Source organism: the organism of the source record quoted next (assembly GCF_019968955.1).
Source record: "MAG: Porospora cf. gigantea A chromosome Unknown PgA_NODE_186_length_30301_cov_405.906, whole genome shotgun sequence".
Lineage (NCBI taxonomy): Eukaryota > Apicomplexa > Conoidasida > Eugregarinorida > Porosporidae > Porospora > Porospora cf. gigantea A.
Genome location: NW_027151467.1, coordinates 1 through 15,268, shown reverse-complemented (window position 1 = coordinate 15,268; position 15,268 = coordinate 1). Strand labels below are relative to the sequence as shown.

The following is a 15,268-nucleotide window of genomic DNA, read 5'->3' as shown; positions in this document are numbered from 1 at the left end:
GCTGAACAGCCCGAGAATCTTTGGGGATCAACGTTGACAGTCGAACTGACGCCCGAGACAACTTGGGTGGCGGCGGCGGTTTGTGAGTCGTTGGTGGTAGCAGCATTACTGCAAGCAAGGCGCCGCTAATGTTTGTTCGGGAACTCGGAGTAACATTAAATGCTTCCATTTAAGAGGATTCGGAGTGTCATGAAATGCTGCCTCTGAGAAATATCTCTTATAATAAGAGGATTCAGAGTTTCAGAGAGTCATCAATGCGTATCTTTTAAGACGCTATGTATATTTATAAGACAACATACATTTCTCTATTACGAATCTATTCTCGAAATGGTATGAAATCATAAATTCCTCAATGTCTTGCTGTCGATCAAAATCCAACTACAGCCTCTGTTGCGGCTGCTGCTCTCTCCGCTCAGGCCTGCTAACCTTCTTCATTCTGAACATTCTGGGGGGACTCAGCCTTATCCCCGTTCGCGTTACAGGCAGCGCCTACGCGACTCCCTCGTGGATTCTAGTAGCGCTTGCCGTGGCCTTCGGCGTCTTCGGTCTCTATGCCCTGGCCTCCCGTAAAGCTCGTGTCATGGGACTCTGTCGCGTGCTATACAAAGTCTACATCGGAGTGTCAATCCTCACAGATATGGCTTCGGTCGCTCTTCAGCTTTGGCTTATCATTGACCTCGACCGTGTTCGCAGACTCCTCGATGAGCATCATCTGTTCTTCGAGGACCAGCTCCCCGAGACGGATCTGGGGCTTCGCGGAGTACTCATCGGCGTGCTTGTCGTCTACATCGCGTTGCGATCTGTATTTTACCTCATCTCCCACATCATCCTCGGCGCCATGAAGTCCATCTCTGAGGTTTACAAAGTTGGTGGCAGCGGCCGAGAGCGGCTAAACGCAGCCGCGCTTCAGGAACGCAAGAGCCAGCCCACCACGAACGTATAAAGCTGCGACGCTTCCATGTTTGCATGAAATTAGCTTCTAAGTCTATTCGTTTCAAATGTACTGCTTTAAACCAAAGTAACGAGTGAGCCATTGTCGAACTGCCGTGAGGTCGAAGTCCGTCAGGCACTCGAAGTCCAGGAAGGTGCAACTGTCTTCTCCAGCGCACTTGTGAATCAGCTGGTCTGAGATGGTGAAGGGCGTGGAATCCTTCGTGTAGCACTCAGGGCAAAGACTTTTCGGGGGGAACCGCAGGTCCTTGCTGATCAGAACCAAGTTCTTGCCGTGTGCGATGTCCTCGATTGCTGTACGGTAAGTAACAATGTTATGAAACCTCCACAGCCAGAGCGCTAGACCCCATTCCTTGGTCCATTGGAACCCCGCTGGGAACGTATTCGACGAGGTGAGCCACTCCCGGCGCTGCGCATCGCCGGCATCAAAAGCCGCCCGAAAGTGCTTTCTGCACTCGTCGCACACGAAGAACTCATCGACGAAATCTCGAATGTTCTGAGTGAGTACTTCGGCGCGGATAGGGTGGGTTTGGAGGGCGTTGTTGACGGCGATCGAGTGCAGCAGCATCCAGAGGCCGCAGGCGTCAGTCCTGCACGAGAGAAGAGCATTCTTACGGTAGTCGACGCCTGGTAGGTGCATCAGGTCGAATTTGATGTCTTTGGTGATCTTCTGTTGCTTGAGAATCTCGGAAGCCAACTTCATCAAGCTGCTCTTCAATCCGGCGTCTGGCGCCACGAAAGCGAGTTCCTCAATCATCGTCTTGGCCGTCATAGCCCGCTCATGGGTGAAAGTTTCATCGATTACCCATTCCAGAAATACTGCCTGAAGTTGTCGAATACCATCATGAAGGCGAACTTTCGGGTTGAAGGAGAGAGCGCTCTTGAGCCACCTGTCATTGGTCTTGAAAGCTCTGTAGGTGCTGGGGTCGTCTGGGGAACCGATGTGATTTTGGCATGAGGTCAACTGCTGCGGGATAAGCGCGTGTTGCCGCAGTGTAGCAACAAGGTCCTCCAGCGTCGCAGGCAGCGCCCCCTCCACTGTCCACTGGTTGAAGTGTGGCCTTCCCGGTTGGGCATTACTGTTGTGAACCACCATCATGGTGGGAAATCCGTTGACCTGGAAGAACTGAGCCACATCTATGCGGTCAGATCCGAAGGAACATTCGATGGTGGTGAACTTCAGATACTGCAAGCACCGAGCCTGGTTGGCGATCTCCACCAACGTTGGAATGTATCGCAGACAGTGAGGGCACCAGTTGGTGTAAAAGAAGACCATAGCCGTCTGTTGGGGTCGCAGGTCTGCAAGCATCAACTTGAAGTCCTGGGCCGTCTTGGCCTGAAAGATAGCGTCGCTCTGGGAAAGCAAGGCGTCGTGGTCAGTGCACCCCAGGGCCAGAGCGACAAGGCCGATCAACAGACGAAGACACCGCATGGAATTGATTTATTCCTAGAGATATCGACACCGATAAAAACACCGCAACTGAGATCTGGCTCAGGTCGAGGGCGAGGCGCATGATGCAGGCAGTCGATTCTGCGTGCCAGCGGCAGCCGTGCGATGAGCCTCATCAGCACTTCAGTCAATCTGACTAAATAAAGCAAATGCGAGATCTGCGATGCGCTCTGAGCACCGCATTCCGCGCTGTTGATGGCAACCCTCCCCTGTCCCTCTCTCCGGCTACGATGCACCTCCTTCTTACCGAGCACACGTTGATGAGTGTTGTACGTTACATTTCCTCCCAGGAGGCCTTCCCAATTAGAGCGGGAAGTCTCCAGGAACTGGAGACTTGGGCAAAGCAGGAGGGGTACGGCGACGGGCTGCAGACCGTCTCAGACAGGTCCTGCTTTCTGGTTAACCTCCTGGCCTCGCTGCTTATGCACCGACTGAAGACAAAGAAGGCTGCGATCTCTGACCTGCCTCTGACTGAGCTTGCCCTGGACCAACGCTACAACCTGCAGGATATCGCAGAAGCCTTGCAGCTGCCGACGGAAACTGGAGCTGATGAGCTTTGCCGTGCCGTGGAAGCGCGTCGAACGTCTGGACGCGATGGGCGTCAGCTGCTGCTGACGGCCAAAGACGTGACGTTGGCGGGGCGGCACTGGAAGACCGTAACATTCGAGGCGAAGAGGCTGAACGACTACTACGCGAAGCTGCAACAGGGCCTTTTCGAGCGTTTTGACGTGACACTCGAAGCCTTCCTCTACTCCTCTCGAGTGGGCGAGACGGGGAAGGTGGATAATATTTTGCAGAGTGCCGCGAGCGCTTGGAGAGTTCGTCCTTACCCGGCGGTGGGACCGCACAGCATCTTCTCGGCCGACACGTCACTCCTCACACGGCGGCGAACAAAGCCGGTGCAGAGTCCGCTGAAGAAGATACGCATTCCTCCTGTCCCAGACAGGGGTGGCCGAACCTTGGACCTTGACAAACGAGACGTTCAGTATGACATTCGGAAGGCTAACATGAACATGAAGGGCATTCACATTGAAGGGCGTGGTCGTGGAGATAGACGGGGAAACCGAGGACGTGGAGAGAGAGGTGGAGAAAGAGGTGGAGAGAGAGGTGGTGGCAGAGGAGGCGGCAGAGGAGGCGGCAGAGGAGAAAGGAGGGGAGGTGGCAGAGGAGAAAGGAATGGAGGTGGCGGAAGAGGAGAAAGGAGGGGAGGCGGCAGAGGAGAAAATCGCCGAGGTCAAGCCGCCTCAGGTGGCAGAGGGGCCGACGCGTCCGACGCCTGGAGACGTGCTGCTTGAGACTCCTGACCCGTAGAGATGATTATGTCGCACCTGTAAACTTTGTTTGGCTCGATAAACCTGTCGTTGTGGGGGTACCAAGCCACCTCGCCACCTAGATCCATGTGCCATAGGTCCACCACGCAGCGCACCAGCTTGGATGGGGGCAACTGGTCTGGGTAGCGAGCACCCGCTATCTCCTCTGGGGTCCATGGAAGAAATGACCCGTGCAGCCCGTTACCGTTGCAGTCGACCCTTACCTTCGCTGCATCCCCCGTCTGCACCTCAAACCACTGCAGGCACTCCACTCCCCCAGCTTCTGCGGGTCGCGGATGCAGGCGTACCTCGGCTCCGTCGGGTCGACGTACCCAAGTGCCCTCCACAGCGCCCCAGCGGCGATCCGCGTAGGTCTCACAGGGACCTAACCCGCGATATGTCACCTTACAGTCGTCACCAGCAGGTAGCGAGAGTTGTAGTCCAAGTCGTGGAATCTTCCACGGCGCATGTACCGTGGCCGTCACACTCAGTTGGACTCTCGCGTCCAGAAGGCGGTACACGGTGGTGACTGTCGCCAGCGTCCACCGGCACACAAGTATCTGCCGCACACGGAAACCGCCAGCGACGGGTTCTGCTGAGTCCAGTGCAGTAGACATCTCCCGCAGGTGCCGCCACTGACTTTCGTACGACCACGGTCCCTGGGTGGCTCTATCCCGCTGCTTATGCGCGCCGTACAAGGCGAATAGCAGGCCTGACTGTCGCAGCGCCTCGACGGCCCCGATCTCCGAGTTCAGCCCTCCACGGTCATTTTCCGTGGGCGCTCGCCAAACGAGCCAATGCACAGGTGCAGCCAGCAGGCTTCGTTCCCCGATCACGAGACGAGTCAGCGCCCCCGTCTCCGAGTCAATCACGCAGCGCGATCTGCCGGCATGCAGCACGAAGCTGCCTGCAGAATCCATATGGAAATCCGAGGGCACTCCGGAATTCGCTCGTAGTGCGGCCGCCAGGAGAGGCACTCCTATGCGGACGACCTCTTGGCCGTTGAGGTGCCTGAGAACCCAGGACACGCTGCCCACGCCGGCAGCTGCGGCCTTCGCATACACCGGCACCTGCGCCCCGTAGACGGAAGCGGGTAGCTGCACACTCACGGTTAGTAACGAAACCTGGCCCGTCGTCAGGTAAGGTGGTTCTCTTGCAGCGGGTAGCACGGGTGTGGCGGTTGGGGCGAACGCCTCAAGGGCCAGGTCGAAATGGTCAGCTAGCTCTCCCCACTCGAAATAGCTGGTGAGGTGGCCCACAACGTGCATCGTTCCGTTCCGAATCTCCAGCACCGAATTAATATCAATCGGCGCGTAAGCACGGCGAATCTCCCAGCAAACCGGTTTTAAGCGCCTATCGGCTGTAAGAAATCCGTTGTTCAAGAAGTTCCCGTCGTGGGGACTTTCGTCAAAGGTTCCTCCTCGGGCGAGCAGATCCCGTCCATGCCGCTTTACAAGAAGGCTCTGGTCCGCTACGTCCCAGATACACCCGCCTTGGGCCAAAGGCTCGGATCGGAAAAACTCTACGTAGCGTCGCAACTGTCCACTGGAGTTCCCCATCATGTGGGCGAACTCGCAGAGAAACAGCGGACGGAGTTCTGCCTGCCGATAGCGCCAGAGGGACGAGAACCAGCAGCGACTTTTAGTCCGACGACAGTACTTCGCGCACTTCTGCACCGGAGGATACATCCATGAACACACGTCTGAGCACGTCTCGGGACTGTCACCTGACTCGTACTGAACAGGCCTCGAGTCTGTCGCGTGAGACCACGTGTAGAGGTCGTTGAACGTCGGTCCCCCACCTGCCTCATTGCCCAGTGACCACATGACCACGCAAGTGCGGCTGGCATCGCGGAGGAGCATGCGGCGGAATCGACTCTGAATGAGAGCTCTGTATGACCGATCGTGACCTAGCCGTGACACCGGCAGGTATGGTGACCGGATGCAGAGAAGACTCAGGGCACGCCAGTTGGAGAAGGGCGCGTCTCCATGGCTCTCACAGTTTGCCTCGTCGATGACGAGGAAGCCCAACGAGTCGCACGCGTCGTAGAACGCAGAGGCTTTGGGCATGTGGGCAGTCCGAATCTGTGTCCGACCTTTTAGGTGGCCTACCGCATTGACGTTCAGCGCCTTCAGAAGCCGTAGATCCCTCCGCATCAGGCTGTCCGAATATATCTTTCCGAGGTAAGGATCCGTGTCATGGAGGTTCACGCCTCGGAAGAAGATGCGGCGTCCGTTAAGTCGAATCTGGCTCTCCGATATCGACACCTCCCGAAACCCGACTCTGCACGTCTTCACTTGGTTTTTTGCCCCGTCGAGAAGGACGAGCACCGTGTAGAGGTGCGGGGTGGCTGGTGTCCAGTAGACCGCGTCGTCTACGCGAAGAGTCAGACTGGCAGACCAACTCGTCGACGGCGAGAGCGCCTCTAGAGGCGCCTCTACACGCCCCAGGGCGTCCTTGGCGCTTGTGGCCCCCGATTGCAGCAGACACACCTGCACGACCCCAGTCGTTCCTGAGGGACACTCTACTTGGACAGTGAGCTCCGCCGGACCGTGCGTCTCGGAAGAGAACGTTCGGGTGCGGGTTGACAGGCGGTGCAACCCTAGAAGCGGCCGCCTGAACAGAAATACAGGCCTGATTATTCCTGCCGTCCACCATTGGTCCTGGTCCTCGATGTAGGACGTGCAGCTGAACCGCGGGATGACGACCACTAACCAGTTACGACCAGACACAAGCGTGCCCGAAACACTGAACGCTGTAGGCAGCGAGTAGTCAGTAGCCACGCCTACGAACGCCTGGTTGAGCCAAACCGCCAGCCATGGGCCAGCCCCCTCGAACACAAGCAATGTCTCCTCATCCGGCAGTTCCGCGGGCGCCGTGAACTCGCAGGTCCACACGCCAGTGGGGTTCCACCATTCGCGATCCTTTCCTGCGGCTGAAGGACGCATTACCGTAAAGGGGGGCCCAGGTCGACTGAAGGGGTAGCGTATGTTGGTGTAGAGGGGATGCAGCTCCATATTGGAGATCTCAGTGGCTACGTTAGGGTGGCATAGACCCTCGAGGGTGCAGGGGACCTCACACGGCGTCCCGTCCGTGAGGAGGAAGTCTTTTGGCAGGCGTGGGTTTGGAAAGAGTCTCCGGGTCCAGGTTGTGTGCAGGTACTGTCTGCTCCCCAAGGAGTCAGGCAGGAGAGCCGCCTCTTCAGAGTCGAAGAACGTTGCAAAATCGGCCTCGATTCGATTTACGGCGACAATCGCCGGTCGGGAATAGATTGGCGTGAAGTAGCACCAACGAATGGTATAATAAGTGGTGACGATAATGGAGGAAGAAAGTCCGAAGCAGTGACACCAGGGACTGCCAATGCTTCTGAGGGCGGTGAGACCGTCATCAACGACGTACAGTGACGTCACCCCCACCGTCAAGGAGACAACGAAGCCGAGAAGCACCAGCTTCCTAAGTGGTTTGGCCCACCATGACGAATCAAACGCCGTCCAGAACAAGCGCTTCGCCCACGGATGGAGGCCCTGGTATCCTCTCAAGTTCGTGAATGCCTGTCGGCAGCGTCTGAGGAACACGGCGGCGTCCCAAACGATCAAAGCGCCTAGGGGTATCAACGGGTACCAAAACCCAACAACGAGCGCCAGCACGCCAAGTGTCCATCCTGCCGCCACCACCAGCGCGGCCTGCAGCGACAGCGTAACAAAGGCGGGAAAATCGCAGCTGAAGTCATCCCAGCGGCGCCATGGAGGCGCGTACAAGAGATCACTCCAGCTGATCATATTTCAGATTTGCAGACATTGATTAACGCATCAGACATATCAATTTCTGGACTTCACAACGCCCAAGTCCAACAGCGACTGCGCATGAGCGACCAGCGCTGCATCGGGATCGCGGTACTGCACGCCCAACAATTCAGACGTCTTGCTTCCGTCTAGATTAAGCCGCACACCGCTGATTTTCACTCCAGTCGCAGCCCTTGAGTCCCAGATAGACATGATTTTCAGCAAGCAGCGGGGAGCGACCCGCGTCGGCGTTACAAAGCCTCGGTCCCCGAAATTGGCTTGCAGAACTCGGCACCAGTCTATGTAGCCAGTACCGAGAGAAGCGCTCGACACCACCACGAATCTCCCTAGTGCGGGAGTTTTGTAGAAGCATAGCATGTCGGGGTGTTCGTAGTCGAGCAGGCGAATATGGGCCTCAGCGACGTCGCGAACGTCAACTCGCGGCAGATGGAAGTCAGGCACCATTGGTATCTCGCGCTCGAGCAGCTCTCTGATCATCACAGATGACTCACATTTGCCCTGGGAAACGTCAAGTACTGCGTTCGGATCGCCATAAAACACCCACGAGGTCCCACTGTGAACCCGGGATTCACAACGAGTAGCCGTAGACCGCGCTTCTCGGCTATGGCCCAGGCTTCTCTCTCGCCAAGCATCTTGGCTTTGTCGTAGCTGAGCGCCGCATCAGGATCTCCCCACATATCGGCGGTGAACTCGGTGCTGCGTGAGACATGGCTGCCAAACCCACACTGACTTAGGGTGGCCTCCGCATATCGCAGCAATCGAACTCGTTACAATGACTCGCTGCACCGCTGCGTCGGCAGCGGCACTTAGGACGTTGTGGGTGCCATCCACCGCCGGAGTCACCACCTGGTCGTCCGGGAGGCCGATTTTGAAGACGCTGGCCACGTGAAACACAACATCCACGCCCTTACATGCGGCAGGCCAGTCCTCCGGCCGTAGGAGGTCCGCTTCCACGAGCTCGAGGTTGACACTCTGCATTTTTAGGGCATCGGTTGCTCACGTTTGGCAGGTCGTGCAGAAAGTTTGCCTTAGATAGATCTCTGACGGTTCCTCGAACAGAGTGGCCTTCCGCCAACAGCAGACGAATAATGTGAGAACCGATGAAGCCGCCAGCTCCGGTTACTAGAGCGAATACCATTAAATGCTGTTATGATTTATGTGCGCCCCAAGACGGAAGTGCCCTTTACCCTAGAAATCGCCTTGCTCTTCACGCCGAAAGCGGAGACGGCAGCAGTGGCGAGGCCATCCAAGCCTCTCCTACGGCCTCCCTGTGATTGGCTGAACGAAATGGTATGCTTTCCTGCATCCCCACCGGCTTCCAAGTATGAAACCTGCGAGTTCGGAACGCCGAAGACCTACGTCTGCTTTGAATGTGGCGCTTTTCAGAACGCTCGTCGTCCTGTATGGGAGGCCGAGCCCTTTCACGCAGAGGCTGTAGACGAGCCCTTTCACGCAGAGGCTGTAGATGAGCCCTTTCACGCAGAACCCTGCCCCGACTGCGCGGCTGTGAAAACGGAGTGCTCCAACTTAAGAGATCCGAGAATAGGGAAAGACCTCATAAAGAGATCTGCCCTCAAGCTGCAGCGTTGGCATTTTGCTAGGCTTTGGGAGTACCTCGGAGGCAAGTGCCAGCGGCGCCTCTTCACCTCGAACCGCCAGCGGCAACTGGAGGTCGCAGTTTTCCCAGTTCCACCCTACAACGTTCTCTGGCCTACGGTCCGCCTTCCGCTAAAACTCAATGCTTCCTGTTTGGAGGTCATGCAGGCGTTTAGACCTCCTTGCCCATCGTTTTGGAATGCCGCTGCCGCCTACGTGAAGGTGGCTGATCCGGGGTACATGGTCCCGGTCCCCTTGTGCAACCTATGGACTACCTGTGTTCCAATGCCCCACGACTACATAATCAGGTGTCCCCACGTCTTCGCAGAGAACAAGCGCAATGCTTTGCAGATTCTATCCGCCGAGTTCGTAGAGAGCTTCAGGTGCGCCCAGCAAGCCGCGAAACTTCACCTGGCCTTCCTTCTCTGGAATGCGAGCCCACTGTCGTCGTGTTCGTGGTCGTTCCTCCTCACCCAGCTGTTTGTCTGCATCCTACTCATCTTCACGGCTCACCACGCCAGAAAGCGGATGCTGGGAATATCAGTCTCCTGCGACATTGCCAGCGTGGAAGGGCGAATATCGAACGTCATGAACACAGTCCTCCTCGTCGTCGGGCTGATGGTCGCGTTCCTAGACGGTCCTATTCAGCTGCTGGTGTGCATGATCGCAGGGCTTACAACTATTCCCATGGCATTAAGCTTAACGATTTGACAATCTCGCTGAAAGTAATACTGTACATACTTGTTTCTTGAGGATACATTCAGTAAACGTGGGGGATAATCGTGCAATGAAGAACTCCCAAGGCCACAGTATCTGTAATATCGCAAAATTGCCCAAAGTCGTATCTCGGAAAACATGGCTCCTTCCATTGACGAGTTCTTAGCTAAAACCCAGAACATACATTGGAATGACACCTCTTGGGTCGATGGGGCGTCACCCGCAGACCCTTTCTTGGGCTTTTCCGCCGCGTCTCACTCGTTCTCGTTCCCACTCCCAGTGAGAGCCTCCTCGTTGGACGAGCTCATCGTGACCGACAAGAAAACGGACGGCCTGGCAAAGGTGCAGCCCCACCCCTACTCCAGGTGCATGGCCGTCCTGCTGATGCCCTCCAAGGGCCGAGCAATTGGAAAGTTGATAGGTCGCAAGGGCGCTGCGATCGCGTCTCTTGAGAAAGTCATCGAAGGCACCATAAAGATTTCTCGCTGCGACTTCCTATACCCCGGGACGGAGGACCGCATCATCTGCATTTTCACGCGTAACTTGGCAAAGCTGGTGCATGCTTTCTCGCACGCAGTCCAGACCGTGCTGGAATCCAAGATCGAGTCAGACAAGTCTGATATTGGAGACCCGCAGGGTACTCGCTTGTCCGTACGGTTCCTGATCCCCGACTGCCTCGCCAGCGCCATCATCGGCCACCGCGGAGAGCGCGTCACTGCAATTCAGGAGGCGTACCATGTGACCATCAAGATCTCTAACAGGCCAGTAGATGCCACCGACACCGGTGTTTCTAACGGTCTGCGTCTAGTGACGCTGCAGACCAACTGCAGTGACTGCGGGAACCTGGTGGAAGTAGGCGCCAACTTTCTCATTCTGTCACAGAATATCAGAGACTTCGAGCACAGTTTCGTGTCCACGCTTTACGACATCGGATATCCATCTATGGCTGCAGCCGTAGGGGACGAAATTTTCCAGAAGCCGCAGCCCGAGAAGTCAACTGCTCCGCTGCAGCTCATGGTCGATAAGTTGCTACTCGGGAACTCACCCGCTGATGACTGCGGCCGACACAACAATCACTTTGGGTCGACGCCTCAGAAAGTGGCCCTTATCCGGTCCATCGGAGCAGACACCTCTCAGCCGCCACCACCAGCGGGGCTACCGGAGCACTCTCTTCTGCACAGCATAACTATGCCAACGCCAGGTCCTTTTGGATCCTGTCAGACGTTTCCTCTTAGGGGTTTTCTGGACGACAACATGACCATGCTGCAGTCGGTAGAGATCCTAGTTTTGATCCCAGCCAGCCGGGTGGGGCGCATTATGGGCCTCAGCGGCCAGATCATTGAGAAGCTATCGCAGGTCACCAACACCACCATCCGAGTGTCTCGCGAGGAGTGGGAGGGCAAGCGTCACGCGAAGGTCTGTGGCGGGCTCAGGCAGGTCATAGCCGCGCTGATCTGCATCACTTGTCTCATCCACGATCTACCTCTGCCGCTTGAGGTGGACAGCGCCCAGCCGGATGAGTGATTACGTGACATTACAGAACTTTGCGTTCAAACACACCACATGTGCAATCATAGTCGCTTATCATTTCTTGACCTCGTCTACCTTCGGCGGCATTGGCTCGTCAGCGAAGAAACGAAATACCACGTGGTGGGTTTCCTGTGCCACTGCAACGCAAATGCACACGACCGCCAGTAACCGCATGACTGAAATGCCGGGTGGTTGTAATGCCGATAACTCCGAATCAAAGAGGCCTCTTGTAGACAAAGTTAGAAAGACCAAGAAGTCCAAGTTGAATGTCGAGGAGGCGCGAGGTCTTGTTCTAGCATACTTAAAGTCACAGAACCGGCCCTACAACGCGCAGAATATATCTGACAACCTGAGAGGGGCGGTGCCGAAGGCGGCAGTACAGGTGGCAGCTGACGAGCTCGTGTCCCAAGGGGCTCTGCAGGGGAAGACGTATGGGAAGTTCCGAGTGTATATGGCGGCGCAGCCAGAGACCACGCCGGAGACGCCACAAGACTTCGAAGCTCTGGAGGAGCGAGTGGCGGAGCTTCGGCTCCAGCTGAAGCAGGTCCACCAGCAGCTGGCCGAGGCCATCGCCGTCCCCACAGACGAGGAGCTCGCCGCCGAGATCAGTCGGTTATCGGCGCGACTGGAGGCAACCGACAAGCAGCTGGAGCCGATATCCTGCCTCGACGCGGCTGAGATCAAGGCGCTCCAAACAGACCACGTGGTTCTGCACACGCTGTGGAGCAAGCGGAAGCGACAGTGCCTTGATTTGCTGAGCGAGCTCGGTGCCGAGATGTCACAGGCGTGCCTCATTGAGGAGATTGGTCTGGAGACCGACGAGGATTGGAGTGTGAGCCTTCAGAAGAACGTGCTGTGAATTCATTCGATTATGACTCAAACACAGGTCGTTTTTGAGGAGCCTTGGAGCGACGTTTCCTCGACGAACGAGATCTCCGACGGCGACTCTAAACGGCAACAGTTGGCCGAGGAGAGGCTGGCACGTCGACGGCAGCGGATGCGAGGCAATTTTCGTGAGTCCTCAACAGGGGTTACACAGAACCCTTGAAGGGATACCACATCGTGTTCGCCAGCCACAAGAAGTGCAGTCAGGATTTAGAGTTGACCCAGATTATAAAGAAGTTAGGAGGTCAAGTGGCTGAGAAGATTAGCCGCAGCATTGAGATTCGCTTTTGCGTAGCTACGCAGCGTCAGGTGCGTGGCAAGCTTCCCCGAGTGGTGCTGGCTCGGCGCCTGGGGCTGCGATTTGTCACTCCGCAAGTGGTAAAGGAAAGCCTAGGCGACGCCACCGACATCGACGAGTGGGTTCACGAGAACCAGTTAGAAGAAGATGACTCCGACCAAGAGGAGTCCGAAAGCAGCGCTGAGCAGAGTGATCCATCCGACAGACCCGTCCGTGAGTCCTGACAGATGGAGGACACAGCTCCGCCAAAGCGAGTGCGGAGGGAGACTCCGCAGACGTTCAGCGCATGCGTTGGGGAAACTCGTACATCGTTTGACCGTATGCGGAAGCAGCGTCCCAATCTCAAGGCTCAGACGGCCATTCTCGAGCGAATAGTGGTTTGCTTAGAACGAATGGCTGAGAATTTCGAGTGATTGCTGTTTCGGTGCACCATGCCCCGCCATTCGTGCATCGACGCCGATCTCTCAGTGCGGAAACTTCGTCGTGAGACTGAGGCGTTTGTGAGCACACTCAAGTCGTTGACGGATGAAATTCAGCGTGCTCGGATCCTGCAGTCGATCTGGAGTGACTGTGCAAAGAAAGAGGGCATCGATGCAAACGAGGTCTGCCACCGCTATGGATTCGTTCCCAGACCACCGCGAGCTTTTCGCAGGGTGCAGACCGCTTCCATTGTGCTGCCCGGCACACAAGAATCCTGGACTGAAGTGGATATCCGAGAGCCCGATTCTCTGTTCACTGCAGATCCTCCTGGGGCGTCTGTGGGAGCTTCCGAGCCTTCGGTGTGTTTAAAACTATCTGTGAAACCTCCTGCGGTGCCCCCATCAACGGAGCCCCCTGCGGTGCCCCCATCAACGGAGCCCACTGCGGTGACTAAAGTGAACTATGAGGCTCCCATGGGAGCTGTTCTTGACAGTCTGTATAATCTCCAGATGGCCTGTGCCGCAGCGGCAGTAGGACAAAGCGAGTCTCTTGGCAGCAGTTGCCATGAGGTAAACGCAATCCACCCCCAAAAGCATATCGCCAGGTATACTGTTGGCGAATTCAACAGACAGACATCGACTCCCTTCTACAAGTCCATGGCTGCATGCTTCCCCAACCTGGATGCTCGGAAGCACGTAGTATGCCGATCCCCTGCACGCCTACCACCTCCCAAGGCGAAGGACCTGCCAACGAGACACACGTCTGGCAATTCTGATGAGGAGTTCTGGAGTCGGGTGTTTCGTACCTCAGGCGAGTGGAAAACGCTGACACTGGCGTCACCGATGCCCGCACTCCCCACCATCGAAGCATTGCAAACAGTTGACTCAGAGGACGCAACACATGAACCTGTCTTGAGCTAGCCACACAATTCTGCGCGGACCAGGGCACGCTCCGACTCCTCCCCCGTATCATACATGGCTTTCAGCATTCCACATGAGACGATGGTCTGTGGTATCTCATGCTCTAGCTCACGTCGCATATATCGCAGGCGCACAAGCTGGCGGCGAGCCAAAAAAACAGCCGCATATCTGACGAATAGACTGGATACTATGGAAACACCTTGCGGCGGTACTCATACATGACGGGTTCTCGTTATGAAGCCGATCTATACGGTCACCGGACAGATCAGAGTGCACGTGACCCGCTGCTGCGCCTCCCTCGCACCCGACTCGCGGACGTGCGGCGCATTCAAGACCAGACGGCGTGCAAGTACCTTGCGACCCTCGTGCGTCCAACGAGGACGAGAAGGTCGACCTCGAGCTTGGAAAAAGCCCGACAGGCTGAGTACGCGGCGAAGGTTAAAGCCTACAATGAAGCTATGAACAAGCCCCCGCCAGGGGTCTTCCTAGTGGTCAATCAAAGCGATGTGACGTCTGCCTTGCGGTTCGCTGACTCCAATGCGGAGCTCCCAGCTGTAAATATCAGTTGATCATCTGTATCTTTTTCCAAGCCTTGTCAACGCAGTGGAAGGCCGCTGCCGCTTTGGGGTGGGGGTTCTTGTCAGGGTGCACCTGTTTGATACATGTTCGGTAGCAGATCTTGGCTTGCTGGAGGGAGCCTAGCATCTGAGCGGTAGATTTGGGGCGGTCCACTCCGAAAATTTCCCAGGGGTCATCATTCTTGCTCAAGATGCGAAGGACGGCAAACGCCTGGTCTTCCGATAGATCGGCGGAGGTCGCAGCTTCTTGGCGGGCCTTCGCCCTGATCGAGGCTTCCGACTCGCCTCGCGGTGCGTCAGGTTTCGGTCGGAAGGAGAAGTACGCGAGCTTCGCCTGGTTCAGCATGCGCTGTTGTCGTTTTTGCTGCTCCCGCTGCTTCTGGTTCTCCTCCTGGACGTTCGTCCTCATTCTGGAAAGCGATGGACACATCTGACACCATCCACGATTCTGAAGAGCTGTCATGTTAAGAGTGAAGCGGTGGCCGAAGGTGCAACGAATCTCCACGCGTAGAAATTCTTCCAGCGGTTTCTGTTCCATGTAGCGGTAGGATAGAATACACGCTCGCTTAGCCTTGCACACAGCCCGATACGGGACCAGGAAGGCCTCACACGCCGTGCATGGCGAGGAGGAGCCGTGCAGGCGGTGCGGACAGCGAGGATAGCAGTGGCGAGGGCTGTCGGAGTCGGACAGCTCCACGACTGTTCTCTTGCGGGCCACTTGCGGGTCGGGGGGCTTCGCGGGAGGTTCCCCAGACGATTCAGCCTGTACAGGGGGCTGGGGCTGTACAGGGGGCTGGGACTGTACAGGGG

The 15,268-nt window shown here is 56.6% G+C and overlaps 10 protein-coding genes across 17 annotated transcripts; 6 read left to right on the top strand and 4 right to left on the bottom strand.

Annotated features, from left to right (window-relative positions):
* Window positions 1–352: 352 nt before the first annotated feature.
* On the top strand, window positions 353–943 carry KVP18_002583 (uncharacterized protein; the record flags this gene model as incomplete). Its single annotated transcript, XM_067953576.1, has 1 exon — window positions 353–943. The coding sequence occupies one exon, from the start codon at window positions 353–355 to the stop codon at window positions 941–943; it is 591 nt and encodes a 196-aa protein (XP_067811899.1).
* Window positions 944–994: 51 nt separating this feature from the next.
* Window positions 995–2,383, bottom strand: KVP18_002577 (uncharacterized protein; the record flags this gene model as incomplete). The annotated part of the gene is made up of 1 exon (XM_067953569.1): window positions 995–2,383. The coding sequence occupies one exon, from the start codon at window positions 2,381–2,383 to the stop codon at window positions 995–997; it is 1,389 nt and encodes a 462-aa protein (XP_067811892.1).
* A 167-nt stretch (window positions 2,384–2,550) lies between these two features.
* On the top strand, window positions 2,551–3,712 carry KVP18_005175 (uncharacterized protein; the record flags this gene model as incomplete). Its single annotated transcript, XM_067949556.1, has 2 exons — window positions 2,551–3,386; window positions 3,421–3,712. The coding sequence occupies 2 exons, from the start codon at window positions 2,551–2,553 to the stop codon at window positions 3,710–3,712; spliced, it is 1,128 nt and encodes a 375-aa protein (XP_067811905.1).
* KVP18_002585 (uncharacterized protein) lies at window positions 3,636–7,490 on the bottom strand (the record flags this gene model as incomplete). 2 transcript variants are annotated; one of them, XM_067953583.1, is made up of 3 exons in its annotated part: window positions 3,791–3,850; window positions 3,936–5,795; window positions 5,823–7,490. In XM_067953583.1, the coding sequence occupies 3 exons, from the start codon at window positions 7,488–7,490 to the stop codon at window positions 3,791–3,793; spliced, it is 3,588 nt and encodes a 1,195-aa protein (XP_067811901.1). The 2 variants fall into 2 exon arrangements, with proteins under 2 accessions (XP_067811902.1, XP_067811901.1); XM_067953584.1 differs by having other exon boundaries at window positions 3,636–7,490.
* A 39-nt stretch (window positions 7,491–7,529) lies between these two features.
* On the bottom strand, window positions 7,530–8,652 carry KVP18_002576 (uncharacterized protein; the record flags this gene model as incomplete). 3 transcript variants are annotated; one of them, XM_067953567.1, is made up of 4 exons in its annotated part: window positions 7,530–8,029; window positions 8,059–8,210; window positions 8,239–8,486; window positions 8,515–8,652. In XM_067953567.1, 4 exons carry the CDS (start codon window positions 8,650–8,652, stop codon window positions 7,530–7,532), a joined length of 1,038 nt encoding a protein of 345 aa, XP_067811890.1. The 3 variants fall into 3 exon arrangements, with proteins under 3 accessions (XP_067811890.1, XP_067811891.1, XP_067811889.1); XM_067953568.1 differs by lacking the exons at window positions 8,059–8,210; window positions 8,239–8,486; window positions 8,515–8,652 and having other exon boundaries at window positions 7,530–7,991; XM_067953566.1 differs by lacking the exons at window positions 7,530–8,029; window positions 8,515–8,652 and having other exon boundaries at window positions 8,175–8,492.
* Window positions 8,653–8,663: 11 nt separating this feature from the next.
* KVP18_002571 (uncharacterized protein) lies at window positions 8,664–9,821 on the top strand (the record flags this gene model as incomplete). Of its 2 annotated transcripts, none has more annotated exons than XM_067953554.1 (1): window positions 8,664–9,821. In XM_067953554.1, the coding sequence occupies one exon, from the start codon at window positions 8,664–8,666 to the stop codon at window positions 9,819–9,821; it is 1,158 nt and encodes a 385-aa protein (XP_067811878.1). The 2 variants fall into 2 exon arrangements, with proteins under 2 accessions (XP_067811878.1, XP_067811879.1); XM_067953555.1 differs by having other exon boundaries at window positions 8,802–9,821.
* A 144-nt stretch (window positions 9,822–9,965) lies between these two features.
* On the top strand, window positions 9,966–11,351 carry KVP18_002578 (uncharacterized protein; the record flags this gene model as incomplete). Its single annotated transcript, XM_067953570.1, has 1 exon — window positions 9,966–11,351. The coding sequence occupies one exon, from the start codon at window positions 9,966–9,968 to the stop codon at window positions 11,349–11,351; it is 1,386 nt and encodes a 461-aa protein (XP_067811893.1).
* A 154-nt stretch (window positions 11,352–11,505) lies between these two features.
* KVP18_002573 (uncharacterized protein) lies at window positions 11,506–12,764 on the top strand (the record flags this gene model as incomplete). Of its 3 annotated transcripts, XM_067953557.1 has the most annotated exons (3): window positions 11,506–12,189; window positions 12,244–12,370; window positions 12,397–12,764. In XM_067953557.1, the coding sequence occupies 3 exons, from the start codon at window positions 11,506–11,508 to the stop codon at window positions 12,762–12,764; spliced, it is 1,179 nt and encodes a 392-aa protein (XP_067811881.1).
* A 207-nt stretch (window positions 12,765–12,971) lies between these two features.
* Window positions 12,972–13,880, top strand: KVP18_002581 (uncharacterized protein; the record flags this gene model as incomplete). The annotated part of the gene is made up of 1 exon (XM_067953574.1): window positions 12,972–13,880. The coding sequence occupies one exon, from the start codon at window positions 12,972–12,974 to the stop codon at window positions 13,878–13,880; it is 909 nt and encodes a 302-aa protein (XP_067811897.1).
* Window positions 13,881–14,441: 561 nt separating this feature from the next.
* On the bottom strand, window positions 14,442–15,251 carry KVP18_002586 (uncharacterized protein; the record flags this gene model as incomplete). 2 transcript variants are annotated; one of them, XM_067953585.1, is made up of 1 exon in its annotated part: window positions 14,442–15,251. In XM_067953585.1, a coding segment is annotated over one exon (810 nt), but the record flags the coding sequence as incomplete, so codon positions are not given. The 2 variants fall into 2 exon arrangements, with proteins under 2 accessions (XP_067811903.1, XP_067811904.1); XM_067953586.1 differs by having other exon boundaries at window positions 14,442–15,233.
* Between the last annotated feature and the right edge of the window lie 17 nt (window positions 15,252–15,268).